Genomic DNA, 25,801 nt, shown 5'->3' with positions numbered 1-25,801 from the left:
ACAGGTAGTGCAGCTCATGGACTATAGCGCAATCCTGCTAGTTACTAAGAAACATTATAGTCTGGGCTTTCTATTATGTAGCACTTTTGCAATAGACTATGAGGTTGAATATTCTGTAAACAACCAGTTCCAAGCATAAAGGTTTACTGGATATCTGAAACCACTTTGCCAGCAGAAAAGTCTTTAGAGATCAGGCTTATGACAAGGAAGATAATAAGGTCTCTACTGCTACTGCACAATTTGTAGAACTAGGTGTTCATTTTGTGCATTTGACTTGAGTGATCACAAAATGTTTGTGTTCAAATTATTTAGTTTATTACCTACATCCCCAGTTAGCATGGTCAAAATCTCTTCATCCTTCTGAAAGCACATGTTCATAAGATTTGTCTGTGAATGATAGTCACACAAATACAAAACATCTTGTAAACTTTTTCCCTTTAGATTGTGAGATAGTTCTTCCTGAGATCTGTAGACAAGCCAATAATGTAAAGATGTTCGAAGTCTATGTTCCAAAGCGGATACTTATAATTGTGTTTTTTCTTTCTTCTTTTTCCCCCACAGTGGAATTTGATGACTGCAAGGGGAATAACAAATTGAATTTCGAAGTTTCTAACCCAGACTTCAAGGTGGAACATGACGGGTCTTTAGTTGCGCTAAAGAATGTGTCAGAAGTTGGCAGAGCCTTGTTTGTCCATGCACGGTCCGAGCATGCTGAGGATATGGCAGAAATTTTGATTGTTGGAGCAAATGAAAAACATGGTGCATTAAAGGTAAGATAAATACAAAGGATTAGAAGACAGTGCCAAGGAGATGCTGCTTGATACCTACATGTGCCACCTATGACCATAAGAAATTTTAATCTGTTAGCAGAGAGATCAAAATCAATCTTTGTTCTAGATATTGCTGTAATGTTTTAGCACTTAGTTTGATTTAAAATATAAATTTTCTGGGTTTCAAAAGATGTAATACATCTTCATGTGTGAATGTTAAACGTTCATAAATAATTAATTCAAATGAAAGAGCCCAAGTATCAAAATTGGCTGTTTCTTCTGGTGTACATTATGCTGCACACATGCACAGTTTGGTCATTTCTGAAAATGGAAAAATCATAGTCTAAATGTGTAATTTGGAATTCACAGAACCTTCATATTTGCTCCACTTCTAAGAATGTGGGAATGAATGCTATGCTTTGGAATTTTAATTTTCAGATAGGTTTGCTTATCTGATATTGTTATGTGTTAAGTTATGTAAACATCTACACACAAATAGCAACATATATTTACACTCTGTTTCTATGCGCTACTGCTTTTTGTTCCGCTCTATCCACTGAATGCTGTGTCCTTTCTTTTCTACTTGTGAATTTCAGTGTAAAACTAACCTCATGCTATGGGGGAAAAAGTGCTTCACAGATTGGTTGAATTGGTTACTTTACACCCATGAAAGTAACAAAAGGAAATGTGAGGTTGACTTCAGTTCTGTGTTGTGGCATGTAGGACAGAGGCAGGCAGGACAGTGGCTTGCTAGAGAATTGAGCCTGCTGTCTTTACAAACCTTTAATTTCAAGCAATTATAAAGAAACCATGATAAAAATGCCTGATCTATTGTCTTATTTTGGTATTCAGCTGCCAGCATTTTCATTATGTTTCCACCAGTAGCTTAGTATAACTTCAGTCTTCCATAAAAAATAAAAAATAGGTTTAGGGGAAAGGTTGAACAAACTTCTGTGAGTCCATGGCTGAGGGAAGGTTTTGATCTGCACTTTAAGCAGCATGCAATGTGAATATAGATTGCCAGCAGGAGAGAAAGTACCAGAATGTGTAACTGCAGAGAGCTTATCAGAACACTTGAATGGAATTTAATTTTATTTAAATACTCTGTTTCTTCACAAAGTGAAGTTTTAGCAAGGTCATACTTGAGAGAGTCTCTTACATGGTGAAGCTGTGGGTTTAAGTCCACATATGGAAAAATTCAGAGGGGGAAAACTACACTTGAAAGATCTGGGCACTTGTCTGTCCTACGTCTGGAACTAGCAAGGCATGCTTATTCTGGTGCAGTCACAAGAACGAACGGTTTTGTGTTCACTCCAGGTTTTGAAACCTTAGGAGCAGTTTCAAAATGGGGATTCTCATTTTCCAGTTAGACATTGCTGAAACCACAGAGGAGTCTGAGACATCTTCGACAGGAGGTCTGGAGTTAAACTTCAGAGCATTGGTTTATGTGTGAAGATCTGACCCTGAGAATCATATTCTGAGGTTTTACTCTGGTTTTCTTAGAGAAGTAGCCCTTCAATGTCTTTGAGGGGGAGTTATTCTATAGAAGTAATGATGTAGGGGAAATCTTTCCTCATGAGTAGGAATTAAAGATGTGTATTTGCACTGAATAGCTTTGTCAATGACCTTTTCATGTCCTATTTGGTTCTGGATAGCCTCCCCTCAAAATGTTCTTGCAATATTACTTTCAGCCTAGTGTTGAAATCTATCACCAGACTACATTCAAAAGCCAAGTCTAAGTTGGCCCCACTCCTGGATTCTGTTCCAACCACTTTGTGCTGCTTCAGAGATAAATCCAGTCTAAATCTGGCATACGCTGCCACTTGCCGGTCTTGCCTCATAGGTGACTCCTCAAAGCAATCACCATCATCTATACCTGCCTTCATTACTTCTTCATGGATTTTAATATTCAGCTCATAACTAAAAGATTGCCCTTTTGATGTGGTGATCCTTGGTGTCTGCAATGCCATCGGAGTTACATTTGATGTGTCCTGGGAATTCCATCTAGTGAAGATCATCCCCTTCATCGAGGAAGCATAAGATCTTTGGGGCTGGCTGTCCTATTCTGGCCTCAGCCAGCACTCTGTAGCTGTTAAATCAGTGATTTTTAACCAACCATTTCAGCTATTGTTTGCCTATTTTAAACATAACACAGACAGTCCTGTCTTTCTGTTTGTCATACTTGAGAAGGATATAAAGATTACAACATCCTATCTAAAGTGATTTTATGATAAATTTGAACTTAATCCTGTACTTTTACAGTCTGAATGTGTCTGCATGGAAACAGCAGAACTGCTCCATCTGTTTATGCAAGGAGTCTTGGCTAAGAAATGCTCAGATGGAGCCTCAGTAATTCAGTATAATTCTGTAGGGTTAAGATGAGCACATGCTAGAACGCTGCTTAGCATTCAGTACTTAGAGTACAGTACCTTGTTTAATTAGGGCATAAGTAGTTCTTAAGTATTTCCCCATTGCCAGCAACTGCCGTTTCTTTTCTGAAAGCATGTAACCTACATCTGTGAAATCCCATTGTTAATGTTCCTAATTGCAGATTCCCAACATGTTTGGAAATGACTGACAACAGTGATCTCTGAGGTACTGACTGGCAGCCTGAGCCTGGGAAGAGATAGCATAATTCCTGAAACTTTGTGATTGCTACCAACCATATTTAAAGGTGCAATCTGGAGCATGCAGAAACACTTTTGGTATTCTAGTGATGGAGGGATGCAGTTATTTCCTTCTGAATGTGTGGGAAGATTCCAGCTGGCCTCACTGATCAGTCCTATATGATTAACTTCACCGCCATAGTCTAGTGAGTGGCTGTTAGAATACCACTTACTATTTAACTCTGTTTTTGGAATCTGAAGGGCTGGTTTTGCTATTCTTCTGCCAGAGCCTGCAGCTTTCTACCAACATGTGGCCATGGTGGCAATATGAGAATATAGATGCTTCCTCAACATCATCAGGCAACTTGGCTGTTGTGCTCCGATCACAGATTTTTTTGCAGTGTCTAGTGGCAGAAAAGCAGATATACAGCACTGCTTCTTTTCCAGATGTCTGAATGTTTCAGCAAAATACCCTTGAGTGTCTATACCTACTGATATGTATACATGCTATTGAGAGCAAAAATCTGTACATCAGATTAGTTAGATTTCTTTCTAGAACCTGCTGTTAGTGCTCCTTTCCTCCTATGGCTTTGGCTAGGCACATTGGTTTCTGTCTGTCTTGACAGAGGGGAGTATTCACAAGAAAGCTACTGTCATTTCTTGAGAGACATATGGCATATAAGTGCACAGAAGAGTTGCCATAGGCCTATGGAAGGTTTTAACATTACAGTGTGTCCTGTTTTTAATAGTTATGTGTATGTGCACACTTGTACCCTCAGGCAATCGGGGTGATGAAATGAAAGAAATGAACTTCATGTGCATTCACCATGGGGTAGTGCTGGTGGGTACCACATCTGTGCTTGTGGTCAGCGTTGCCCAATATTTGCTTAATGCTCCTTCACACGGTCAGGACTTGAGTGCTTGAGGATGTTAAAAAAAGACAGGGAAATGTTTTGATTCATCCAGGTTTCCCAAGATGAACTTTGGGTTCATTCTGGATAATTCACAGAATTGCTAAGGTTCAGATCCCTAATGGAAAAACAAATCACTTGCAAGCTGTATTTGGAAACAAACTGGCTGAGCCAGTAAGTGGTGTAATAATTATTTTTTAAACTTGTGTCTTATCCAGAGCTTGGTCCCTGCTTTATTTTATGGAAATAGTAGGACAACCAAAAGCTGAAAATTTCATCACATCTGAGCATTTGACCAGACATTAGCAGATTAATTAATTAATGTAAAGAGTCTGGTTTGTGGAAGACAGAAAGTATAGCAACACTTTTGTAGAGTCTTGTAACAGATTATGAGTTGAAAAATGCAGCAAGCTGGGAATTGAGCTGTGTCCTCCAAGGGTAATAAAATGGTTGTCTGCTAGTCCTTCTACCCTTTGGTAATCTAATGCTGGTTTTAATGAATATACCCTTAGTACACTGGGAGTTAAAAGAAAACCTTTGGAAACAGTATTTCTCTGCCTTTTTTTGTGTGTGTGCTGGCAAAATGCAGCCTTTTTTTTTTCTTTTCCCACACCAAAGGGAGTTATTTAGAACTTTTGTTGCAGCGTCACAGACACAGGGTGAAGGGGAGGGGGAGTGAGGTATCAAGAGTCTGGCACCAAAGCAGATAAGAGGGCAGGCAGATATTCAGAAATTCCAGGCCGGTAGTAACTTCACTGCATGGTGCTCAGCAGTCTTCCATAGAGAAGGATGAAGTGATTAGATAGAAACTGTCAAACCCTCAGGACACTTTTCAGGCACTAGATGGAAAATGAAAAGGAGAATGAAAGAAGAGATAAGAGGGAGGAGCACACCCTGAGACAGCGTGTTGTAGACAAAGTTTAAAATCATCTCCAGCAGTAGATCAGGTTGAAAGAAATTAAGTTGCTCTAGTCCTGCTACTCTGTCCAGTCCACTTTGTAACAGCTGGGGCTACTCAGATGTGCTGCTTCTACTTTCCCCTTTGTCAAACCTTGCTTTTCCCAACATCGGTACCCTGCTATATGTATTATAGCAGGGACAGGAGAGGCAGCCTGGCTGAAAACTTCCCCAGCCGCCTTGCAGATCTAAATTCTGTTTCCTACTAAGTCACTGCCTGGATGTATATGTTTGTGCCACTTGCTTTAGGCCTGTGCCTCTGTTTCCTAAAGTATCAAACAGAAATAATTAAACTAAGGTCCTCGGATTTAAACGTTAGCATTTCTTGTTTGTATCTTATTCTCTGCTTTATCCCTGCGGTACAGAGATTTCAAATTTTATTGATAAGAGATAAAAAAGTGCCCAGAGCCTTAAATCCCACATATATGGCTTTCTGACTTAGATAATAAAGGATCGATAATCTTATTCTGAATCGGGATTCTCTCAGAGAAAAAACATTCACACAAGGAAGTGAATAGTTGAGTTTCGTCATATGGCAGTTCAATAGTTTATTTGGAAAAATAAGATCAAGAATCAGCCTCTCTGCTATAGCAAGTAATCATTCCCATTCATGTATATTAGCATTTTTTCAGTTTAAAATAAAGTTCCAAAAAAGCTGAAAATGACTGTGCTAAAGTATGAAGATGCCCTCTTATATGAGATATTTACAAACGGGCTAGAAGTGTTTCACATTATTAGGTTATGCATATAGCAGTTGCTGCAAAAAATAACGTACTGAATTAATAAAATATCATGTTTTGTATTTAATTTTAAGGCACAAAACAGTAAGTCACAGGGGGTCATCAATATCTATGATACATTTATTAGTTATTATCCTGATCAAAACAGTATATAGAATACCATTTATTTCAGAAAAGCTGTGGATGTATTTTGCCTTTGGATATGAAAGTGTCTTTCAGGCATATGAAGATGGGTTTTTCTTAAAGAGCAAACAAAAGAGAACTCATCTTCTCACGTTTGCATTCAGTTTGGCAGAAAGCCGAACATAATAACATTCTTCCACTAGCTGTTAAATGATTAACTTGTTATTACTACTTTTATTTTTGCTCGTTATCACACTGCAGACACGTACTGACTTGGAATTCATGCATAAAAAGCCAAGTTATAAGTGATTTTAGAATTTAATACCTGTGTGTTTATGGTATTTTGGTAAATGACTTTTCCCTGCTTTAACCACCAGAGATAGGGTGCATTTTTTTTGTTTTTAAGGTCTGCAGTGCAAATTGCAGCTTTCACAGAATACATCTTAATGTCAATGAAAGCAAGAGCTTGTTCTCTTCAATGGGTCACTCTGTGGTATCATTTGGTTGCCTTTTTGGCTATATTCTTATAAAAATCCTCTGTGCAGACCACTCGATGTTGGGGAAACAACAAAGATCTCCTTTTATATAAGAAAACTCTCCACTGAAATAAGCTATTTTCCACAGAAATTCCAGTCACCTACTTTTTACCCTTTTTATCCTCCAGCCCGATCCAGAACCTGCTGAAATAATCAGATTCCAGCAGACTTTAGATCAAACCCCCGAAGCAGGAGTTTTGTCTGACAGTGCCGTATGGACGTGACTCCTGTACCTCTTTGCTGAACCATTTCCGAGTGACCCCACAAGTCCCACAGCGATGCACAGCGGTTATGATTTCTCATATATAGTCATGCTCCCCCTTTTACCAGGCTCTGCGGCAGAGCCTCACCTCTCTTGATAGGCTTGAGCTTTCCCTCAGGCCTAGACTGAATTTATACTCCTGACTTAACTCTGCAGATTCCCACCACCAAAGCAATACAGATTTCATATACCCTGGCTTTGGATTTTGCTCTGACAAAGATCCATTTATCTGAGAATTATTATGGTGCCAAGAGATGTGGCGGTTGCCATAGCAACAATTACATATTGTGTTGAATACCAGAGTAAATACTATAAAGAACACGAGCCACTGGTGGCTTTCATTAATTTAATGTTCCTTTTTTGGGGCAAAGTGTCTTGTAAGTTTATTCACTCTATGTATAAATGCTTAGATCAAATGTGTGGGTTAACTTTCCTTCTATTTCCCTCAGTGCGAAACTTTGGCATGTAAATGAGGAGCACTTGATTATTTAAGGAAAGAAAAATGGTCATAGAGACTGGAAATATGAATAATTGACTGTGAAACAAGAAGGTGTTAGCTTCTGTGAATGTTCAGTGTTTTTCTCTACGAGTAATCTACATTCAGATTTTATGTGAGCTAGGGATGTATTTATCCAGGAAAAGGGACTTTGTGCTTTGTAGTAACAAACAGAGCTGTGTATAGAATATGTTTAACATTTATTCAAAGGTGAAATTAGATGATTTTTTCAAACAAATTTGAACCTTGTTAATTATTCCAACTTATTAACAGAGTAATGAAAAATGACAGGCAAATATATTCTAAATGAACATATTTTATTAAAAACATCTAAAACTGTAATACCTTTCAGCCCTGAACTGCATTTAGACTTCTCAGTTACTTCTCTTTGCAGTCCAGCGCAGGACAACAAAGACGATCAAGGGAGTGGAGCATCTCCCTTATGAGGAAAGGCTGAGGGAGCTGGGGCTCTGGAGCTTGGAGAAGAGGAGACTGAGGGGTGACCTTATTAATATTTACAAATATATAAAGGGTGAGTATCAGGAGGATGCAGCCAGGCTCTTCTCGGTGACAACCAATGGTAGGACAGGGGGTAATGGATTCAAACTGGAACAGAAGAGGTTCCACTTAAATTTGAGAAGAAACTTCTTCTCAGTAAGGGTAACAGACACTGGAACAGGCTGCCCAGCGGGGTTGTGGAGTCTCCTACTCTGGACACATTCAGACCCGCCTGGACACCTCCCTGTGTAACCTCATCTGGGTGTTCCTGCTCCGGCGGGGGGATTGGACTGGATGAGCTTCCGAGGTCCCTTCCAATCCATGACATTCTGGGATTCTGTAACAGGCATCAACCATAGGACATTTTCACTATTGCTTGGTGTGCTTCTGGTGTAAAGTTTTTCTGGAAGCTCAGGAACAAATGCAGTGCTGGAATGCAAACAATTTTATTCTGTTTTGTTTTAAAACACACTTAGGTCTTATACTTCATCCAAATGACTTAGTGGCAAAACTCCCATAAAACTCAGTGAGAGAAATTATTCAAAGATTGTTGAAGTCTTTTATCTGAACTAAAATTCACCCTGGCATAGAGTGCCAAGAAAATACGTATTTACCTCTTGGCCCTAAAACATTTTTTATGAGAGTTCGAATGTTAGATGAATGTGTGAAGACGTTTTGAATTTAATTATCTTATTTTTATGATCTAGGATGCTGTCCTTTATCCATTAAAAGAGAAAAAAAAAAACACTAAATTTTGTGGAAGAGTGATAAGTCATCATGCATTGATGACTTTTTTTTTTTTTTCCTTCCAAGTTATTATTGTTCTGAGTCCAGCCTGAAAGTATTCAGATGAGACAGAAAACTATGCCAATCCTATGTGTTAGTCTCCAGAGACTGATGGAATTGTGTGGAAATTTGTGCCAGAGGTGTGGGGAACATTTAAAGGAACCATTTGGAAAAGGTTTAATTTTAAAATTCATTGTAGTAAATGAGGATATAAGTGGAAAAGCAACAGGCTAAGAATGATTTAGTAGAACATTACGCCAGATCATAAAGGATAAGTAGAAGTCTCATAGGATATGTAATATCTTTCATTTATAAAGTGGCTTTCATCCTGTGAGATCCTTAAAGTGTGACTATTAAGCACACAGGGAAAGAATATTTGTGCGTGCATGTCTGTGCACATCTATAAAAAGAGGTATTTGCATATATATATATTGTTGATACTTACAATACTTTCTCACATCAGGATAAGAACAGAGTCATTTTCCTGTAACGGGTTTAGGAAAATGACACGGTGATTTTATATGATATTAAAAATGCCATGACATCCTTAATCTCCTCAAATCTGTAATGAATAAGAGATGTTACAGAAACTAGAAGAACCTGTGAGACTCCTGGTACAGAGGAAAAGTTGTCCATTTCTTCCATGGTTATTCTTTCATCTGACATGCAGGAATGTCAATGTGGAACAACTGCCCCAGTTTCACTCAGATTTATTAAGGAACGGACACAATTCCAAGAGATGAAATTACGTTCTGTTCAAAACTAAAGTCAAGGTTCTTTTTTTGTGTGTCAGAGACACAAAATATTGCTGATGTTTTCACGTGATAAGTTTTTCTATCAGCTTCCAGAAACAGGGTGGATTTGAGAGAGTGCCGTAATAGGAGAAGTTGTTCACATGAAAAGGTGATTGCCTGAGTAAGAGTTTAGTCATTTCTCTCCATCAGAGGCATCAATAATCATCCCTAATGATTGCCCCAATAGTTCCATGCTGGTTTTCACAAACCTGAAAGAACATTTATTATGGTTATTATAGTAACACCTATCTCAGCACACATCTTAAGCATTTAATGGAGCATCACAGGATAAAAATCTACATTTGTCCTCCCTCAAGAATTGATTCTGCAACTACAAGGACAGATGGCTCCTTCTGAACTTAAAATTCCTTATTTGCTGGTTATTCCTTTGCTCGTAGGTACGGTGATTACACAGGAAAAGAGTGGAGAGGCAGCAGGTCTATCTGAAGTGGCCAATAGTCCTGCTATGTACAGTCATTGGCTTCTCTAGATACTAAAATTTCTCAGTGTCCTTCATTACTCTGGAAGAGTAAAATTCTTGTTTAGGATAACTGGAAAACATGTTCTGTAGTAGGAAAGGAGAGACTGAATTTTGCATCTTGTTTCTTGACAACCTCACTATGGCTACAATTCGGTGCATAGCAGGAAACAAGAAGTTCCCTGGTGAGTAGGAATAGATTTGTTAAAATATTTTCAGCAATTGTTGTCGTAACTGATTTGACTGAAGTTCTAGCAACATCAAGTAATTTATTCAGCAACTGTCCAAACTACTGTGAACAGATATGCTTTAACTTACCTGCAAGTCAGCAAACACCCTTGTGGTTGATGGTGTTCAATAATTGTTGAACCATTTGGCATATGTTTGAACTCAGCAGGAAATTATCTTGAAATAATTTTCTTCCATTTCTATCTCTAGAATTACCCTGTGATTTTGAGATAAATGAATCATGGATCTAGTATATGCAGCTTTTTAAGATAAGGATTAGACTATAATCCTTTTAAAATGAGAGCCGGTTCTAGCGCTTGGCATATCAGCCTTCTTGTGGACTAAATTGTATGATCTTAGTACCATACTGTAGCTTCTGCTGCTTCAGAGAGTCCTTTTTTGCATCATCAATCAGCAATGGGTTAAATGCTTCACTCGAAGTAAAGTACGTTTGTCTCTGTGATGGTACTAATCACACTGGAGAGCTACTGAATATTTGATGTGGCCAAGTACCCCGTTCTACAGTTAATGTCAAGGCAGTATTGGTGATACTGTTGTGCTGTATAAAGGCTTATCCTCTAATCATCTGGAAGAAAGGTGACAGTACAAGTTTTTTAAAATCTGGAAGCCTGTACCAAACTTTCATTCCCAGATATTGACATAGAAATTTTTTTGTATAAGGATTCCAAGGTTATGATCCTGTGAAGTGCTGGACTATCCTAGGAGATACTGAGGACTTTACACATGCGCTGACATTAGTACACGTTACTATTACCTGATTTTTGACCTCCTCAAAAAATAAATGCTAGTAAGAAATCTGTTTGTGTTTGCACTATTAATAGTTTAAAAGGCTGTATCAAAATGCCTTCAAGCACAGCGGTGTAGTGTATAAAATAGCATGTCAGCCCCTATGAAATAGGGCACTCGAGTTCTCATTTGAGGCATATAATTTTGATTTGGATATTGTTGAACTCACTAACAAAAATTCCAGTAAATTCAAAATTCCTGATTGGCTGACAAATATTACACTTTGCAGCTTCTTTTAAGTGTGGGAAGAATATTCTCATACCTGTGACTTTTTCTTTTCCCTGAAGATGAAATAAAAAGTCAGCTGCTTCTGTTTGATAGGGAATTTATGACTGCTGAAAGACTGTTGGTAGACAAAGCCCCCAGAGGGATCAGGTGTGCTCAGTCATTGTGGGCCAGCGTGACAGTGTCTGGCAACAAGAACGTTCAGACTAGATCTTACATTTTTATTGCTGTTCTTGCTGCAAACTATAAACTTATGCCTTAGATTAAGATGTTTATTACACTAGTATTCTGTATGTGACTTGGTGTGCATTAATCCTACCAACCCTTTGCACCAGAATTGCCTGCTGGAAATAAAAACACTTAAACTGACTTCCTGGGCTAGGAAATGGGGTTTTCATTATTTGTTTTGGTATCGGCTCAGTCAACAGACATCAGTTATAGAGCCATTCATTTGCTGTCACTAATTATATTAAAAACTGAACCTCCACAACTGAGAGGTTCATTGGAACTGTTCACATGTTTCTTTCCAGCTGTCTCTGTAGAAACATTACTAATATATTAGTGTGGGATATCTTGCAAGAGAGACTTTAAAACTTGTTCTTTTCAAAGCATACATTGTAGCTTTGTGTTGAGAAACATAATATGTGAAAATCGGTAGGCTGGGTTTTTCTAATAAAAAGAGGAACAATATGTGGAAATTTTTCATCAAAGTAATATTCCTACCACTTAACTAAGATCAGAATCTTAACAACTGTTTGTTCTATCCACTCTGCTTCAATAATGCCTGCAATTTGATACTGAGCAATTTTTGTTTACTCCTCTCTTGGTTTTCAACAGAGGTGAATTGTTCCAGTAGCAGGTCAGGGGAAAAATTGTCAAATCTTCTGTGTGGTCAGCTCATTATGATGCAAAGTTCTACCGTTTCCTGTCTTTTTTTTTTTTTTTTTTCCATATTCTGTTGCCATCTATGTCAAAAGAATTATAGATAGTTCAAACTATGTGTCCGTAAATGCTTATGTAGCTATGCAGGGCAGGTTAAGTAACTTTCTATCTTCAGATAGCTTTATTTCCTCTGTGCCACTGTATTGCGTTTCCCTTATGTGCTTTGCTCTCTTCTCCCTGCTCCCAAAAAACATTCTTTTAAAGCTGATAAGGTCATAAAAAACAGCCAAGTCTGTTATGCTTCATATTGACCCTCAAATCAGGAATTAGGATGGAGGCAAGGGGAAGGGGTGTTAAATCTTCAGTTTAAGGATTAAAAGTCAAAGTTGGGGAAGATTTTACTCCGAATTTGGCTCACATCTGTAACACTCCATTGCTGAACAGCCTTACATGTATACGTGATGTAAGGCTTGAAGCTTTAAGTTACAGGGTTGATTTTAGGCATGAATATTCACAAAACCGTGTAATTAATCTGACATAGGAAAACACAGAAAGCAGTACGCCAAATGCAATCTCCATTAAGTCAACAGGAGTCATTCCACCGACTTTAATGAGCTTTGAATCTACTCATAAATCTGTTATGAGGAGTGTCCAAATCAAAATTTATTTGAGGGTGACCTTGATGTTAATTGTTAGTGCTTCCATGTTGTTTAATTGCCAGGAAAACTGAATGTATTAGTGGGACTTTCATATGGCATAGTCCTTTCTACTGGATAGTATTATCATCAGGTTGATATATATAATATTAGTTGTGCATAATGTTAGTGGGCAGTCACAGTACGCCAGTTACATTTTCTGTTTATGAAACAGAAAAAAAATTCAGTTATTTTAAATGTCCTTTGTGCTTTCAGCTGAATTTCTTCAAAATTAATACTTTTTTGATCAAGTAGCTCTTTAGAGGATCTCAGACATTTCACATTTATTCAGGGCCTTTTAACCCCAGATTTTGGGTGTTGACTGTAATTACTGTAAAATATATCTCAAATTTGTAAATACCATAAGGCAGATTCCGTTCAGTCCTATGATGTTTAATATATTTAACATCTGCCAGAAGAGTTCAGTCAACTGTATTCCAAATGGAAATGTTTCCTGCTTTAACATGTCGTATTTAATTCAGTTACAGGAAAAAAATGGGAAATATATTAGAAATATAAAAGAAAACAGTTCCTTTAAAATTTCTTTATTAAACAGGAAAGTAGCTGGTTTACTTGAGGGACAAAATTACTGTACCTTCTACTGGTATGAAAATATGGGACCGTTAGAGGGTTGAGGGGGCAGAAATTATTTTTGGTTTGTTTAATGGCTTTCCCAGTTCCCTGTCACTGCTGGTAATTATTGTGTCTTTTCTTTTAGCTGATGCTCAGTGCATTAGGCTGTATTAGGATCATTTTATTAACTGAAAATGTGTTTCAGAACAATTGTGAATTAGATAAGTGACTTGATTAAGACTCAGTCTTTAACGCTATAAAATGAGAAAATAAGGTGAGGGAAATTAATCTTGACTCCAGACAATAGGAAGATAAGACGCTGGCTTCCAGTGTAAGGGTGTGTGTTGAGGAGAATCAAGGGGGAGAGCAAAAATATTTTGCATTTGCATTGTTTCTCCTTCATTTTATTCTAGTAGTATAGAAGCACTGACAAAGACTGTGGCTTTTGAGACCTTGTTCATACATGTGGTAAAAGATAGCATCAGCCCAAAGAGCTTCCAGACAAAACAGAGTTCAGACAAAAGGAAAAAAGTGCTGTAACACTGGCAATCTTCACTTTTATACCTCTCTACCTCAGATTTTTCTATATGAAATGGAGATACTTCATAAGTATATTGAAGGTATTCAGATACAGGGTAATAGGGACCTTTTACCTTTTGCTGGCAGAGACCTGGCAATTTTAAAATCAAGGCTGTTACACTTGGTTGTTTGATTTAACTCTTTTCCAAGCCATCCACTTGGTGGGTTACATCTGAGCTTAACTTCACGGGGCACATGCGGTGGCTTCTTGGAGGTCTTTACGTGGCCTCCAGTTTACCAGGCAGAGCTTGCTGACTGTTTCTCTCTAGAAAGGTAATAAACAGTTCAGTATAATCAGGATATACAAACAGATCTTTGCGTTTAGCTTCTGCTCCAAGAAATTTCTTCTGGCCTTTGAAAACCCCATTGTTACTACTTCGCATGTCCATGAAACTAATTTGTAGAGCCTTCTGATAGTAGTGTGATTTACATGTGTGAAATGTATTTTCCAAAAGTATGTCTGTGGACTTATAATGCTGAGTTATGTGGAAGTCCTTTTAGCAAATGTCTCTCTCTCTAGATATATATGGATTTGCTACACAGCTTTTGTGCCAACTAATGGCAAAGAATTATATATTTAAAATGCCTCTCCCATTTATTAAGCTTAATGTCATTTTAAAAAAAAAATCTGAAAATAAAAATAAAGTTATAGAAGATCTTCTTTAACTTTTAATGTGCTGTATCTTTTATCATGGGATGACAACTAGCTTAATTCACTGTAGTAATTCTCTTATTAAAAAAGGCATGCTAAGCATGTTTTTCCACCAGAAAGTTTCTTTTAAATTCTCAGTATTTCATATCTGACACTGTGCTAAATGAGAACATGACTTAACAGTTGATATTGATTTGCATATCATTTTTTCATTTCATTTTCCTATTCAAAAGGAATCAGTGCTGACAAGTTAATGAACTCCAGCTACAAATACATAGATAAGGCGAGGGATAGGTCTAGTACCTGCCTTGTTCTAATTATGAAAGATTTTCCTAAGGTGACTCTTTCGTGTTTACTACAGGGAAACGGGAATGCTCTGTTCTTATAGTAACTGTCAACACAACAGACTACCCAGAGAAGTGACGTAATAAGGGATGATTTACAGAAACCTATTAGCAAGTCTAAATTCACTTATCCCAGCATATTGAAGTCTTTATTATTTACACGTGAAATACAATTACTTAAAATGAAAGTACACTAAGCCCTAGGGCTCTACATTTAGTAAGCACTTGTAAGACTATGCTGCATTATGTCTTCTGGTTTTTAAATTAACTTCTTGTATAAATTAATAGCTTTGGACAGTAGTAGTGGAGATTATTACTGTAGAGCTACTTCTCTGTAGATTTTTCACTGAACTTGTTTGTAAATCTTTTGCCCTGATATACTGACAACAAACTTAACTGGTATCTAAGAAGATTTTCTTTTGTGTTTTGGATGTTATTTTAAATATATATTTTTCTCTAGTTACTTGTTTGTTGTTGTTTAACACAGATAAATTTGTGAATCTGATGGAATTGATCTTTTGGCTGGTATCTCTGCTATTTTGTGTTATAATCTGATCAAATCTGGTTCAGCATCAGAAAAAGCTGGAAATCCTTGGGTCTGTTTCTTAGTTTTGTGGTAGGTTTTTTGTCCATACAACTTGAAGCTCCTTCCAGAAAGGAAGAACTGTAAAACAGGGTAAAATTGAGCTCTGCATTAATTGGTGCCAATCTATAGCATGTGCAACCCTCATGTATTTGCTGTGCTGGTAGAGGATGAAGAGACCATGGTCCTCTTCTGGGGTGTAGATTTACTAGAAGGTAATTCTCCACCATCTGGGAAGTCTCTGCCAGGCACTTTCTGCATTACCAGCAGTGATGCAGATAGTTAATCTGATCAGGGAATTTGGTCACCAAAGTCACTTGTGGACTTTTGGAATTAAAGACTTTCCAAATGTTTGTACGGGTTACAAGTCCATGAAGAAGTGGAGCAATGGAAGAAAGCGAAGCTGTGTATACTAGCTAGCTTGTGAAGTAAATGTCTGTGGTGACCTTAAAAGGCAGGGAACAGTATGTTTCATACTTCCCATCATAATTTCTCTTTTCAGAAGAACAGGGTGGAGATGGTTGTGGCATGCTGCCCTGAATTCCATATGCACGCTTTGCCAGGCGTTGCTCTGGCAATGGGAATAAACTGTTGCCTCTGAGGAGTACGCTGATGGTATTTTGCCAACCAGAGAAGTGGCATAAACTGTATTTTTGAGGTTATGCCTGCACAGTATTAGAAACTTGTTCTCCCTCCTACCCCAAAACAGACAAAACTCAAAACGCAGCTAAGGAGCACCAGCAATAATAATAAAAGTAATTTTTTTTTTAAAACATTTTTTCCCCAAATTATTATCACAGTCTTGAAACTGGATATGCATGGGTATAAGTCTAATGCAGGATTCAGTTCTTTGTCATTTAGTACTGTTCATATTTTCCTAACATGATAAAAAAGTTAAAAAAAAAAAAAGTAAAATTTGATCTTTATTTCAAGATTAAAGCTTCAAAAGCTTAAGGTTTGAACTTTACTTAAATCTTTTGCAGAGGTTTGAAAAGGTGTTATGTAATCATATCTTTCATTTCAGCTGTAGTCAGAAACAATACTATTGACACAGCATAAAAATATTGTTTTTATCATGTTTCTGTTTGTATCACAAGAGTAAATATCTCTCAGGACTTCTAACTGAAATTTGAAGGCTCAGGAAGTTTGTGATCATTCAAGATAAGCTTCAGATAAGCCTATAAAACCCCTGCTATTTGTTTTGTACACATGCAGACCTCCTCATGTTGGTGAAGTGTAGCCATAGCTGACATGAGCTGTGCAGTCACTTGAAGTCTTTGTTGTTTTTAAAGGTAATGCTAGTTTCAGTGTTTTTCTTATATTTTCTTGGAAGGTTTAAATGTATTTGTCGTGTAAATACACAGAATTAGTAACACAGAACTGATCTGTGTTTGTGATTTAATACAAAAATTGTGATGCTTGTGAATTAGAGAAAAAGAAAGTGTGTGTGTGTGGAAACCCTGTCCAAGAGTGATCTGGTTGTAATCCCTGTACCTGTGCAGTAAACAAAATAATCTGAAAATGCAAACTTCAAATTGGTACCTGAAGAGGTACATGGATCCCTGAGATACCTGCTGGTTTTGCTTCATTATCCATTACCCACAGCTTTAATCTGAGCTTGTTCCTATACTTAACTGCTGTGAAGATTCTTAACAGCATTGATAAACTGTGTTTTCGTGCTGTCCTCTGGACATCTGGCTTTGGAAGAACGTGCCAAAGTTTTGAGTTCTACCTTAGTGGCTCTTTGCTCTGGTTTTGCAGAGTCAGCTACAGCAGGTGGCTTTGAATAATTTCCCAGCCAGGGAATGCCTGTCACCTCAAGGAGGTGGAAATAAATAGAAACAGTATTGCCACAATTACAAAAGAACAATGGGAAGGAATCCTGTTTGTACAAATTTTCTAGGAGAGAAACTGAGAAGACAGGTAAGGGATAGAAAAGAGAAGAAGTGGAGAATAATAATGAGGAAAAAGATGTCGCAGACAGAAGGGGTCATGAAAAACAGCGAAACTTTAAAAAAGCAGGTGGGAGGGGTGGTAAATAGATGGGAAATTTGAATTCAAAAAACAATAAAGGAATGTAAAAAAAAAAAAAAAAGCTATATCTGTTCCTACAGGTTTCCTCAAATTGTTCATGCCCCCTCCCTCTGTTTTAGTCTCTCTTTGCAGCCTGTAGCACGAGTCTCGTAAAACTTTGCTAGGATTATAATGCAATACTTTGGCACCAATCTCTCTTGTTTATGTGTCCATTAGTTCAAAGCCACAGACAGGCAATTTATTGGGTATGAAAAATGTCACCTGTGGCACCCTCATTTGCATTTGAAAATTGATTTTTGTCACACTGGGGTTTTAGGACAACCTTTTTTGGCAGCCAACATTGCCACAAAGCATAATAAAAATAATTATGTGACCACAAAAGCAGGCAAGGTTCACTGTAAATTTTAAGATCTACAGAACTGTAGCTGGCAAGGCATTATTGATGAGATTGTGAGAGTTACCTGCGGTAATCATTCTTGATGATTTAATATTGACACCTAAACTTAAAACATAACTTGTGATTGCTGGCTAAGTGTATGACAACATAATGGTACTTGATTATGTTTAGTCAAACATTCCAGCACGATAGCAGAATATTAGAAATGTCAGTTGAAGAATTGATGAACTATTAATTAAGATTTTAAAAGTGATAATTACTGAGCTAAGGAATGTTTTTTAAGAAAGTGCTATAAAACACCTTTTGATGATCAGTTAAAACATGTCACCTACTTAGCGTTTGTTTTTGGTTGTGTGTGTTTTTTTTTTTTTTTCTTTTGTTTTTTGGTTTTTGGTTTTTGGTTTTTTTGTTGGTTTTTTTGTTGGGTTTTTTTTTTTTTTTTCCAAGTGCTAAGTTAATTCATTTTCTGCTTCCTGATGCATTTGGGTCTTGAAGTCTGCAAGCTTTTGTGTCTTCACTGGTGACATGGTTAATGTACATGAGAAGATGTCACTGTCCATTGTGATACTGAAAAACCCTATTAATTATCAGTGTTAAGTTGCTCAAACACTTTCATTAGTTATTTTGGCAAAACAATTCCCCAGGGTGAGAGATATTTATATAACAAATTCCTCTAAAGCTGAATCACCCATAAATGGATTATGCAAACTTGTTTCCTTTCTTGTAGATAAATTGTTTTACAGCAGTGTTCATTATGAGAAAGTTCTTTGCCCACTGTAGTACTTTATCAGCACAGAATAATCTACAGCTTCAGTTTCAATGGTAAAAAGACACCATTCTTTTATATGAATGCAGCTTTTAATCTTAGCTCAGGATGTTGGTTCTTTTATTTTGTTATTTTCTGCCTTATTTAACAGACAGGCAAAGGATGGTGATTTTTAAGCTCATATTTCTTAAGCCAAGTTTCTGTATGCAGCTATGAAGGGACCAATGTACTGTTGAAAATGGATGAGCATGATCTGGCTGAGAGGCATGTTACAGAAAGAAGGAAGAAAAAAAATGATTATTTGGTATTTAAGGAATGTGTATGTTTTTATACGAACATTGAAAGTATGCAGTGGAGAAATTCAGGTTCATTGAAGACTTTGTTTTTCTTAAAATAAAAATGTATGCCTTTGTTTTCTAATCAAATTCATATTTAGTGTTTTAGTACTTAATAACGTTGGCATTTGAATAATATTGAGAGAAGTGCTGAGGACGCGACACAACTTTTGGCTGGTGCTGTGAAATGTCTTTACTGGGATTTATGAGATAGGCTGTTAAACAGTACGCAAAGACTGTGCATACATATTTCACATTCATTCAATGCTGTTTCTGCCAGCAGAAGGATTTGATCTTAATCATGGGTTAGTCGTAGTCCACCCAAAACTAAGCCTGGTTTAAATCACGGGTGGCACAAATATTTTGCACTGATGTCAGGCTTCAGCTGCCAGGAACACTTGCTGTCAGTGGGGACCCACTGGCATTAGTTTCTAGCAGAGCTGCTGGCTTGAGAGGGAGTACCAGGAAAGTTAGTCAGAGACTTGACCTCACTAGTAGTGGGATGGCATGTGCTTTTGGCTATCACAAGTGTCACTAAAAAGTCAGAGCCAATACCTTTGCATTCCAATTTTGCATTACAATTCAGGGAAAAAAAAGAGATATATTTTTTCCTTTGCAAATGGTTTTACTGTCCATCAGTCCTTGCAGCTTGGGTTTAAAAATTTACTGGAAAAAAACTACTGTTGTTTTCTACGTATCTCTCAATTTTTTTAGCAGTATTTTCTCCTTCAGGGTTTGTTTGGTTTGGTCTTCATGGCTTTGGTTATATTTTGAATGTAGGCTTTGTAGTTTATAGAAGTATCCTGGATCACAGTCTGAGAGTGTGCTCAGTAACATAGTTTTACCATATTTGGTTCTCTCCTACTGAAAGCAGCAGCCTCTGCTAGTAAAATTCTATATTTAGTTTTGAACCGATCATTTTGCTGTTATAAATCATTGCATCTGCAGAGAAGAAAAACCATTGCTATCAGTGGAGAAACATTTAGGCAAATACAAGTGGCTCTTTTACAAAGTTAAAAGAAGCAAAAATGTGTGAGTTTACAATGTTTCTCATACTGGTAGTGTCAGCAGAAAAAAAAAAAAAAATGATTCTACTGTATTTCCATATGGTCTACAATGAAATACTAGTGAATACTTTCCAACCTTATTGAATGAGCTGTTACTGACAATATGAAAGATTACTCCTTTTTCTTTGCTTGCACAGAACTCTAAAAAAGGCAAATAATAATTGAATCTCCATGATTTTTTTTTTCTGACCTATCTACCTATGCTTTAATCTAGGAAAGTACTAATCCCTGGAAAACATTAATTAATAGAAAAGGAACCCGTTGTTTTGATGTAGATAACTGGTAAAATGAATTATTGCACAGGTACTATTTAATTCCATAGCAAGACTCTTCAAAACTTTCTTCCCATTCTTTATGTTTCTGCAAATGATCTTTTCAGCAAATAAGCTCCGTAGGCCATGCGCTCCACTGATTTCATGCAATTTCTTTTTAAAAAAATGTTTTGTTTGTTTGTTTTTGCAATTCATGCCACTAGTTCTCCGAGTGGCACAGACATTACTTCCCCTGTCAAGTCACTCAGATCAGAGATAACCTTTTTGTTTTCATCTTGTGCTGTAAATGTAATAAATCAAATCCTTGCCAAAAGCAAGTTTTGAATTTTATATCATGAAATTTACATTTCATGCTCTGTTGCTTATTCACAGAAGCCATCCAATCTGAAAAGAAAAATAATACCACATGACTTGTGTAACTAATACAGACAAATGTTTCTAAGCAACTGCTTGAGCAATCTGAAGATCAAAAATTACTCATCTGAGAAACTTGCGTATAATGGTAGATAAAGTATTTCTTCACAGATTTCAAGGTCTGTTAATGGACGGTTTGTAAACTGAACCAGGGACAAAAATGTATCAAATTATGAATGCTGCAATATATTAACCTGTGTCTGGGAGATAAGTTCAGCAAAGTAAAGTTAAGAAACTGATACTGCTCTTCACTCTGCTCTGAAATGGTCAGGCAGTAACAACTAGAACCTTAAGCACTGAGCTGATAGGTTGATTTTTTTGCAGTGCTACATTCAGATAACAAAGAGTAAGGTGCAAAGAAAGTTGAATAGCAGAGTAGAATTAATTTTCTTACATTCCTTGGAAATTCTGAACTACTTAGAAGCAACATGCTGTGCATAATCTGATATACACAATGGGGCTCTGGTCACATTTTGAAGCAGAACATTTGCACTTGGCATGTGTGATGAGAACTGAAGAATTCATCTTACAAATTCATAATACCATTTAAATACAGTCCAGTCGAGATTCGGCTGGGGCGAGCTGCATGATTGATAATTATGAGGAGTAGTGAGATTTTGCTGATTTAGCTCAAGCTGTGAGAACTCAGGTTTTTAATTCTAGAATTCTCCTGTGTCAGTAAAGGCAACAGACATCACTTGTCTGACTTTAATGACTTCGGTGACTTTGGGAGCAGGGAAATGCATATAGATAAAAATAAAATTTATCTGACAGAACTGAACAGACATGAAATATGAACAAAAAAGCAAAGTGGAAACTAAGGGATGTGTAATACTCTGTTTTGGTCAGAGCTCAGGTTTTTGAGTGCAGTTGAATGCATCACATCTTCTTTAGAAAGCCACTGGATTATGAAACAAGAGACCTGAGGTAGCGGTTTTAGATCTATGGGGCGTAAATGCTAAAATAATGTGATTCAGTGGCAAGTCTCTGGAAGCAATTAGGCCAATACTGAATCTGTAACTTCTCTATCCCCTGTGAATGCTTTGACCTCTGGACTATCTGTCCCTATTCAGTCACTTCACTGTAGTCAGTAAGGAGCTATGGAGTGCTCCAACCCTGCTCTGACAGTTTAGAGATAATTATTTCTTTTAGGAATCACAGATTTTGCTTCCCACTGACCGGAAACCTACAGCCTTGGTCCATGGCCAATGCTACAAAAATAAGGCAGTAGGAGTGGCAGCGGAGTTGCCGAACAGATGGCACACAGGATGGGAGGAACATTGGATCTCTCTTCTCTTGGCCAGGAAACTTGAATAAAACCTGATTACTTGGTGTTTGTGTAGGTGGTGACTGTTCACATCCCATGGAGACGCTCACTTAAAAGTCAACAGGTGTGAGGTAGGGAATATAAATATTTCTATGCTACTATAGCTACAGGTTGTTAGGGCAAAATGCTCAGATGCAAACATATGAATATTAATGATATACAGTATTGAACTATCAGCGTCACATTTAACATATTGTAAAGCTCTCCTCGACTTTAGTTTCAGCAGTTATAATCCAGAAAAAAAACAACCTTCAAACCATTGTAAACTATAACTTCCGCCATTTTAGGCTCTCTTTTTGTAAAGTATGCAATGATTAATATTGTTAGGAGCTTGATGTTACAGCTCATGAATCATTGATCTCTTCCACTATAGCAATTAATTTGCTCCTGATTCCTGCCAGGTTCACTCTCTGAATTTCCTGAATTAGACTTAATTGCCAACATGTGATTAAGGAGAAATGTGAGAATCCACTGAGATGTCCAAGCCTATTTCTAGGGTCTCCATCTTGCTTGTTTAACTTTTCTTTCAGAAATGTTCTGCAAAAAAGATGAGTTTTCATTTCCCACACCAAAATAGATACAGCGAAACCAAAACAATGTTGCTATTTTTAACTAGCATATTTTGCAAGTAAAGTAAAGTTTGACCAAGAAGTAAAGTTTGAGTGCATGACTATGTTTTTTAAGTGTCTTATTAGTCATACTTTTAAAAAAGTTGTTTTATTGTATGTGGATTTTTAGGTACCTCTTGCCGAAGTCAGAGCTTCACCTGTGTAGTTTCTTTTTCAATAATACTACGTGGGTCTTTGAGACTGTTCAGACTAATGAAAGGCTTAGAACTAAGGGGCATTGTCCTGCGAATTTAATTGGGTCGCTATTGGGGGAACAAATAACACAGGCCATGTTCAGGTCTTGTATTTTCATCTTTGACAAATCTGGTCAAAGTCCAGTACCAGCTTCAGTACAACTCAGGTAGTAATAAGATGCTGTCCACAAGACACTACAACACTGACTTGTATCAGAGAATAGAATTAAGCCTCTGGTATCAGACAGTTGCTGTCTGATAATTTGTTTGTATTGAAAAGTAAAAATACAGCCCAAGTTGTGAAGTGGATTAATACACTACAATTTCAGCTCTTTGGACTCAGTTAATGCCTGTTAATTAATTAGTTCTGAGTAGCTGGACCAAGCGGTGAAGTGGATTAATGCGCTAACATTTCAGCTCTTTCGACCAAATTTCAAATCCAGCTTGGTGACTGAGGAGTTTTGCCGAAGCCTACATTTAAGTGGGTGTTTTGTCTTCATCAGAGACGACCACTTCATTTGTCAGTCTGGCAACTCCTGTGTAGGAAAGCACAAAAATGCCACTTCTGTAGAGCACCATGCATGCATAGTCAAGTATAATAGAGTATATCCAGACTTTTTTTGTTGTGCAGATCTATGATCTCAACATAATGCATTCCTGCTTTGCAGTATTATGTAGTATATTATTTTTGCTCAAAGTCAATACAGCTCTGGTTCAATGGAAAGGGGGAAGGAAGCAGTGCAGGCACATGACTGCAATGTCAGACTACGTGCAAGGGTGTACCAGTACTAATGGAGAGAAAAGTATTGAAATTCCCTTCCGGTTAAACTGTCCTTGATTACTGCAACACAAAATAGACTTCTCTCTTAATAAAAGCTGTTTAGTTTTTCAGCATGAGGTAACTAGCAATTTTTTTGCAGTACTCACAACCAGGTCTCCTGTATGTAATCTGTGCTGTGCAAAGAGAATGATTGACCTGGGTGTGCCCAGCTGACTGCACATGCACAGTTTAGGTTACCAAAGCATAAAGGGGAGGGTTGTAGGACATACAGTCAGTGTCTGCATTGTAATTTTTATGGGGTTTTGTGGAATCTCAGACCTAAGGCTGAATTCCTCATTTCCTGCCCCGCCCTGCCCCGAGAATTTTATGAGATGAATGGGATGGGTCAGGATTAGTGATATTGAGAGAGAAGGAAGAGATGTTTAATGTGTGTATCTGTCCAACATGACTTGAATTAATTCACATTTTAAATAAAGACCTGCTTTAATTTAAAGTGAGAAACGATGACCTGGAAGCTTTAGAACCCGTGAGTCTCATGGTAGCTTAACAACAGACTTCTCGCTCTGCTCTCCTGCTTCTTGAACTGCTGCTTACACCATGCACACTGAGTTTAAAATGCCACAGTTGTGATTAGACAGAATTTATACATTATTTGAATTGGCTTGGGTGGCTGTGCATTGGGAAAATGGCAAGGGAGGGGAGAACAGGGTCCTGTTTGTGTTACGGTGGAATTTCACCAGTCATTCCTCGTGTGGCATTGTGAGGAATTGTTCTTATCTTGAGTGAGTTAAAGGACCTGTAACCAGAAGCATTCCCAAATCTACCAAGGTTTCAGAAATTTTAACACTGACTGTGCTTTTGGTGGTGGAATGGAACTAGTTATCTGATAAAGATGGGTGAAATAGGTAAGTCTTGGAGTTCTAATGCCAAGATGGATGTTGCTTAAAGAAAAGCCTAAAAATAGGAAAAAAAAATAGGCTTTTGGAGGGGGGGAGAGGAGAGAGACGGGAAGGAAATTTGAGATGACTTCAGTTTGGATAGAGTTGTATCATTGGTGTTCAAGAGAAAAAAATTGAAAATGAATGTTAAGGAATGAATGTTTTCCAAAGAAAAATAAGACTTGCAGATTTAGACCTGGAGCGAGAAAAAGTGAGGTGTTATTCGGGAATGTAGGAGGGTCACAGGAAGAACAGAAGGATTATGAAGAGTTTAGAAAAGAATAGCGAGGTAAATAATCAATGTTTGGAATTAGATGAGGGGTTGTTTCAAAGGAACTGAGGGATAACAAGGAATAACAAGGAGTATGTGATAACAGAGCTTTAAAAACTGTTGGGGAGCAGAACTGAGGTTTTAATTGTAATCACAGCTTGAAGCCTTGTAGGTAGCAGGAAGAAGAGTGTTTTATGCATCCGTTCAGACATGTGACTGCAGATCTATTAAACAGTATACATGACTTCAATGTGCAGTGTTATTGCTTTAGGGTGTCGTGAAATTGCTTTTGTGCAGCACTGTTATAAGGCAATGAGTTCCATAGCACTTGAGCAATCCAGAACATAGGTATAAAATGTGTTAGTTTTCCTTTGTATACTTGTAGCTGGCTGGCCTGCAGCAAGATGTAGAAAGCTGTTTTTCCAAGGTAGGACAACTTTTGCTTTGAGCAAGATTTATTTTACATAAGGAATAAATTTTCTTCATTAGAAACTGTCCTTATATCCCAGAAGTGAAACACTGAACAGCTTGTTCATGGCTGCTTGTGTTATTCTCAATTTGGAGTTGTCAATTGTCTGCTCCTGATCCACATATTTTGTGGCTTTATGTAGGTTACTGCCCCACCAAAAGGGTTCATCTTTGATTCATTTATCATGTTCTGTGTGTTCTTTCTCCTTCTCACTCTGGAAATCAGTGTGTTTTTAACATGTGTGAAGCTTGCTGGGGGTTAAAGGTAAGTTCTCAGATTTTGAGTTCCTCCAATGTAAGTGAAGAAAGAAGTCCACTCGGTGGACTCAGTAGGAATATTAAGAGTAAAAAGTTCAGGCTTTGTGTCCATGCTGTGCAATGTGTTTTTCCATGTGGTTGTGGTT

At 37.5% G+C, this 25,801-nt stretch overlaps 1 protein-coding gene across 4 annotated transcripts in view; it reads left to right on the top strand.

Annotated features, from left to right (window-relative positions):
- The window catches only part of CDH13 (cadherin 13), a gene marked incomplete at its 3' end in the record, with an annotated part of 467,396 nt that overhangs the window by 166,364 nt on the left and 275,231 nt on the right, over positions 1-25,801 (top strand). For 3 of the 4 annotated variants that reach the window (XM_082062395.1, XM_082062394.1, XM_082062393.1), the window contains one exon: positions 562-770. The exons of the other annotated variant lie outside the window; for it this stretch is intronic. In XM_082062395.1, the coding sequence (XP_081918521.1) occupies positions 720-770 (51 nt within the window). In that variant the 5' untranslated portion in view covers positions 562-719. The remainder of the gene's footprint in view (positions 1-561; positions 771-25,801) is intronic. 4 annotated transcript variants of the gene reach the window in all.

Source organism: Streptopelia decaocto (genome assembly GCF_964273445.1).
Source record: "Streptopelia decaocto genome assembly, chromosome: 11".
NCBI classification, from domain to species: Eukaryota; Metazoa; Chordata; class Aves; order Columbiformes; family Columbidae; genus Streptopelia; species Streptopelia decaocto.
Note: the sequence above shows the minus strand (reverse complement) of the source record. Positions and strands in the feature narration are given on the sequence as shown.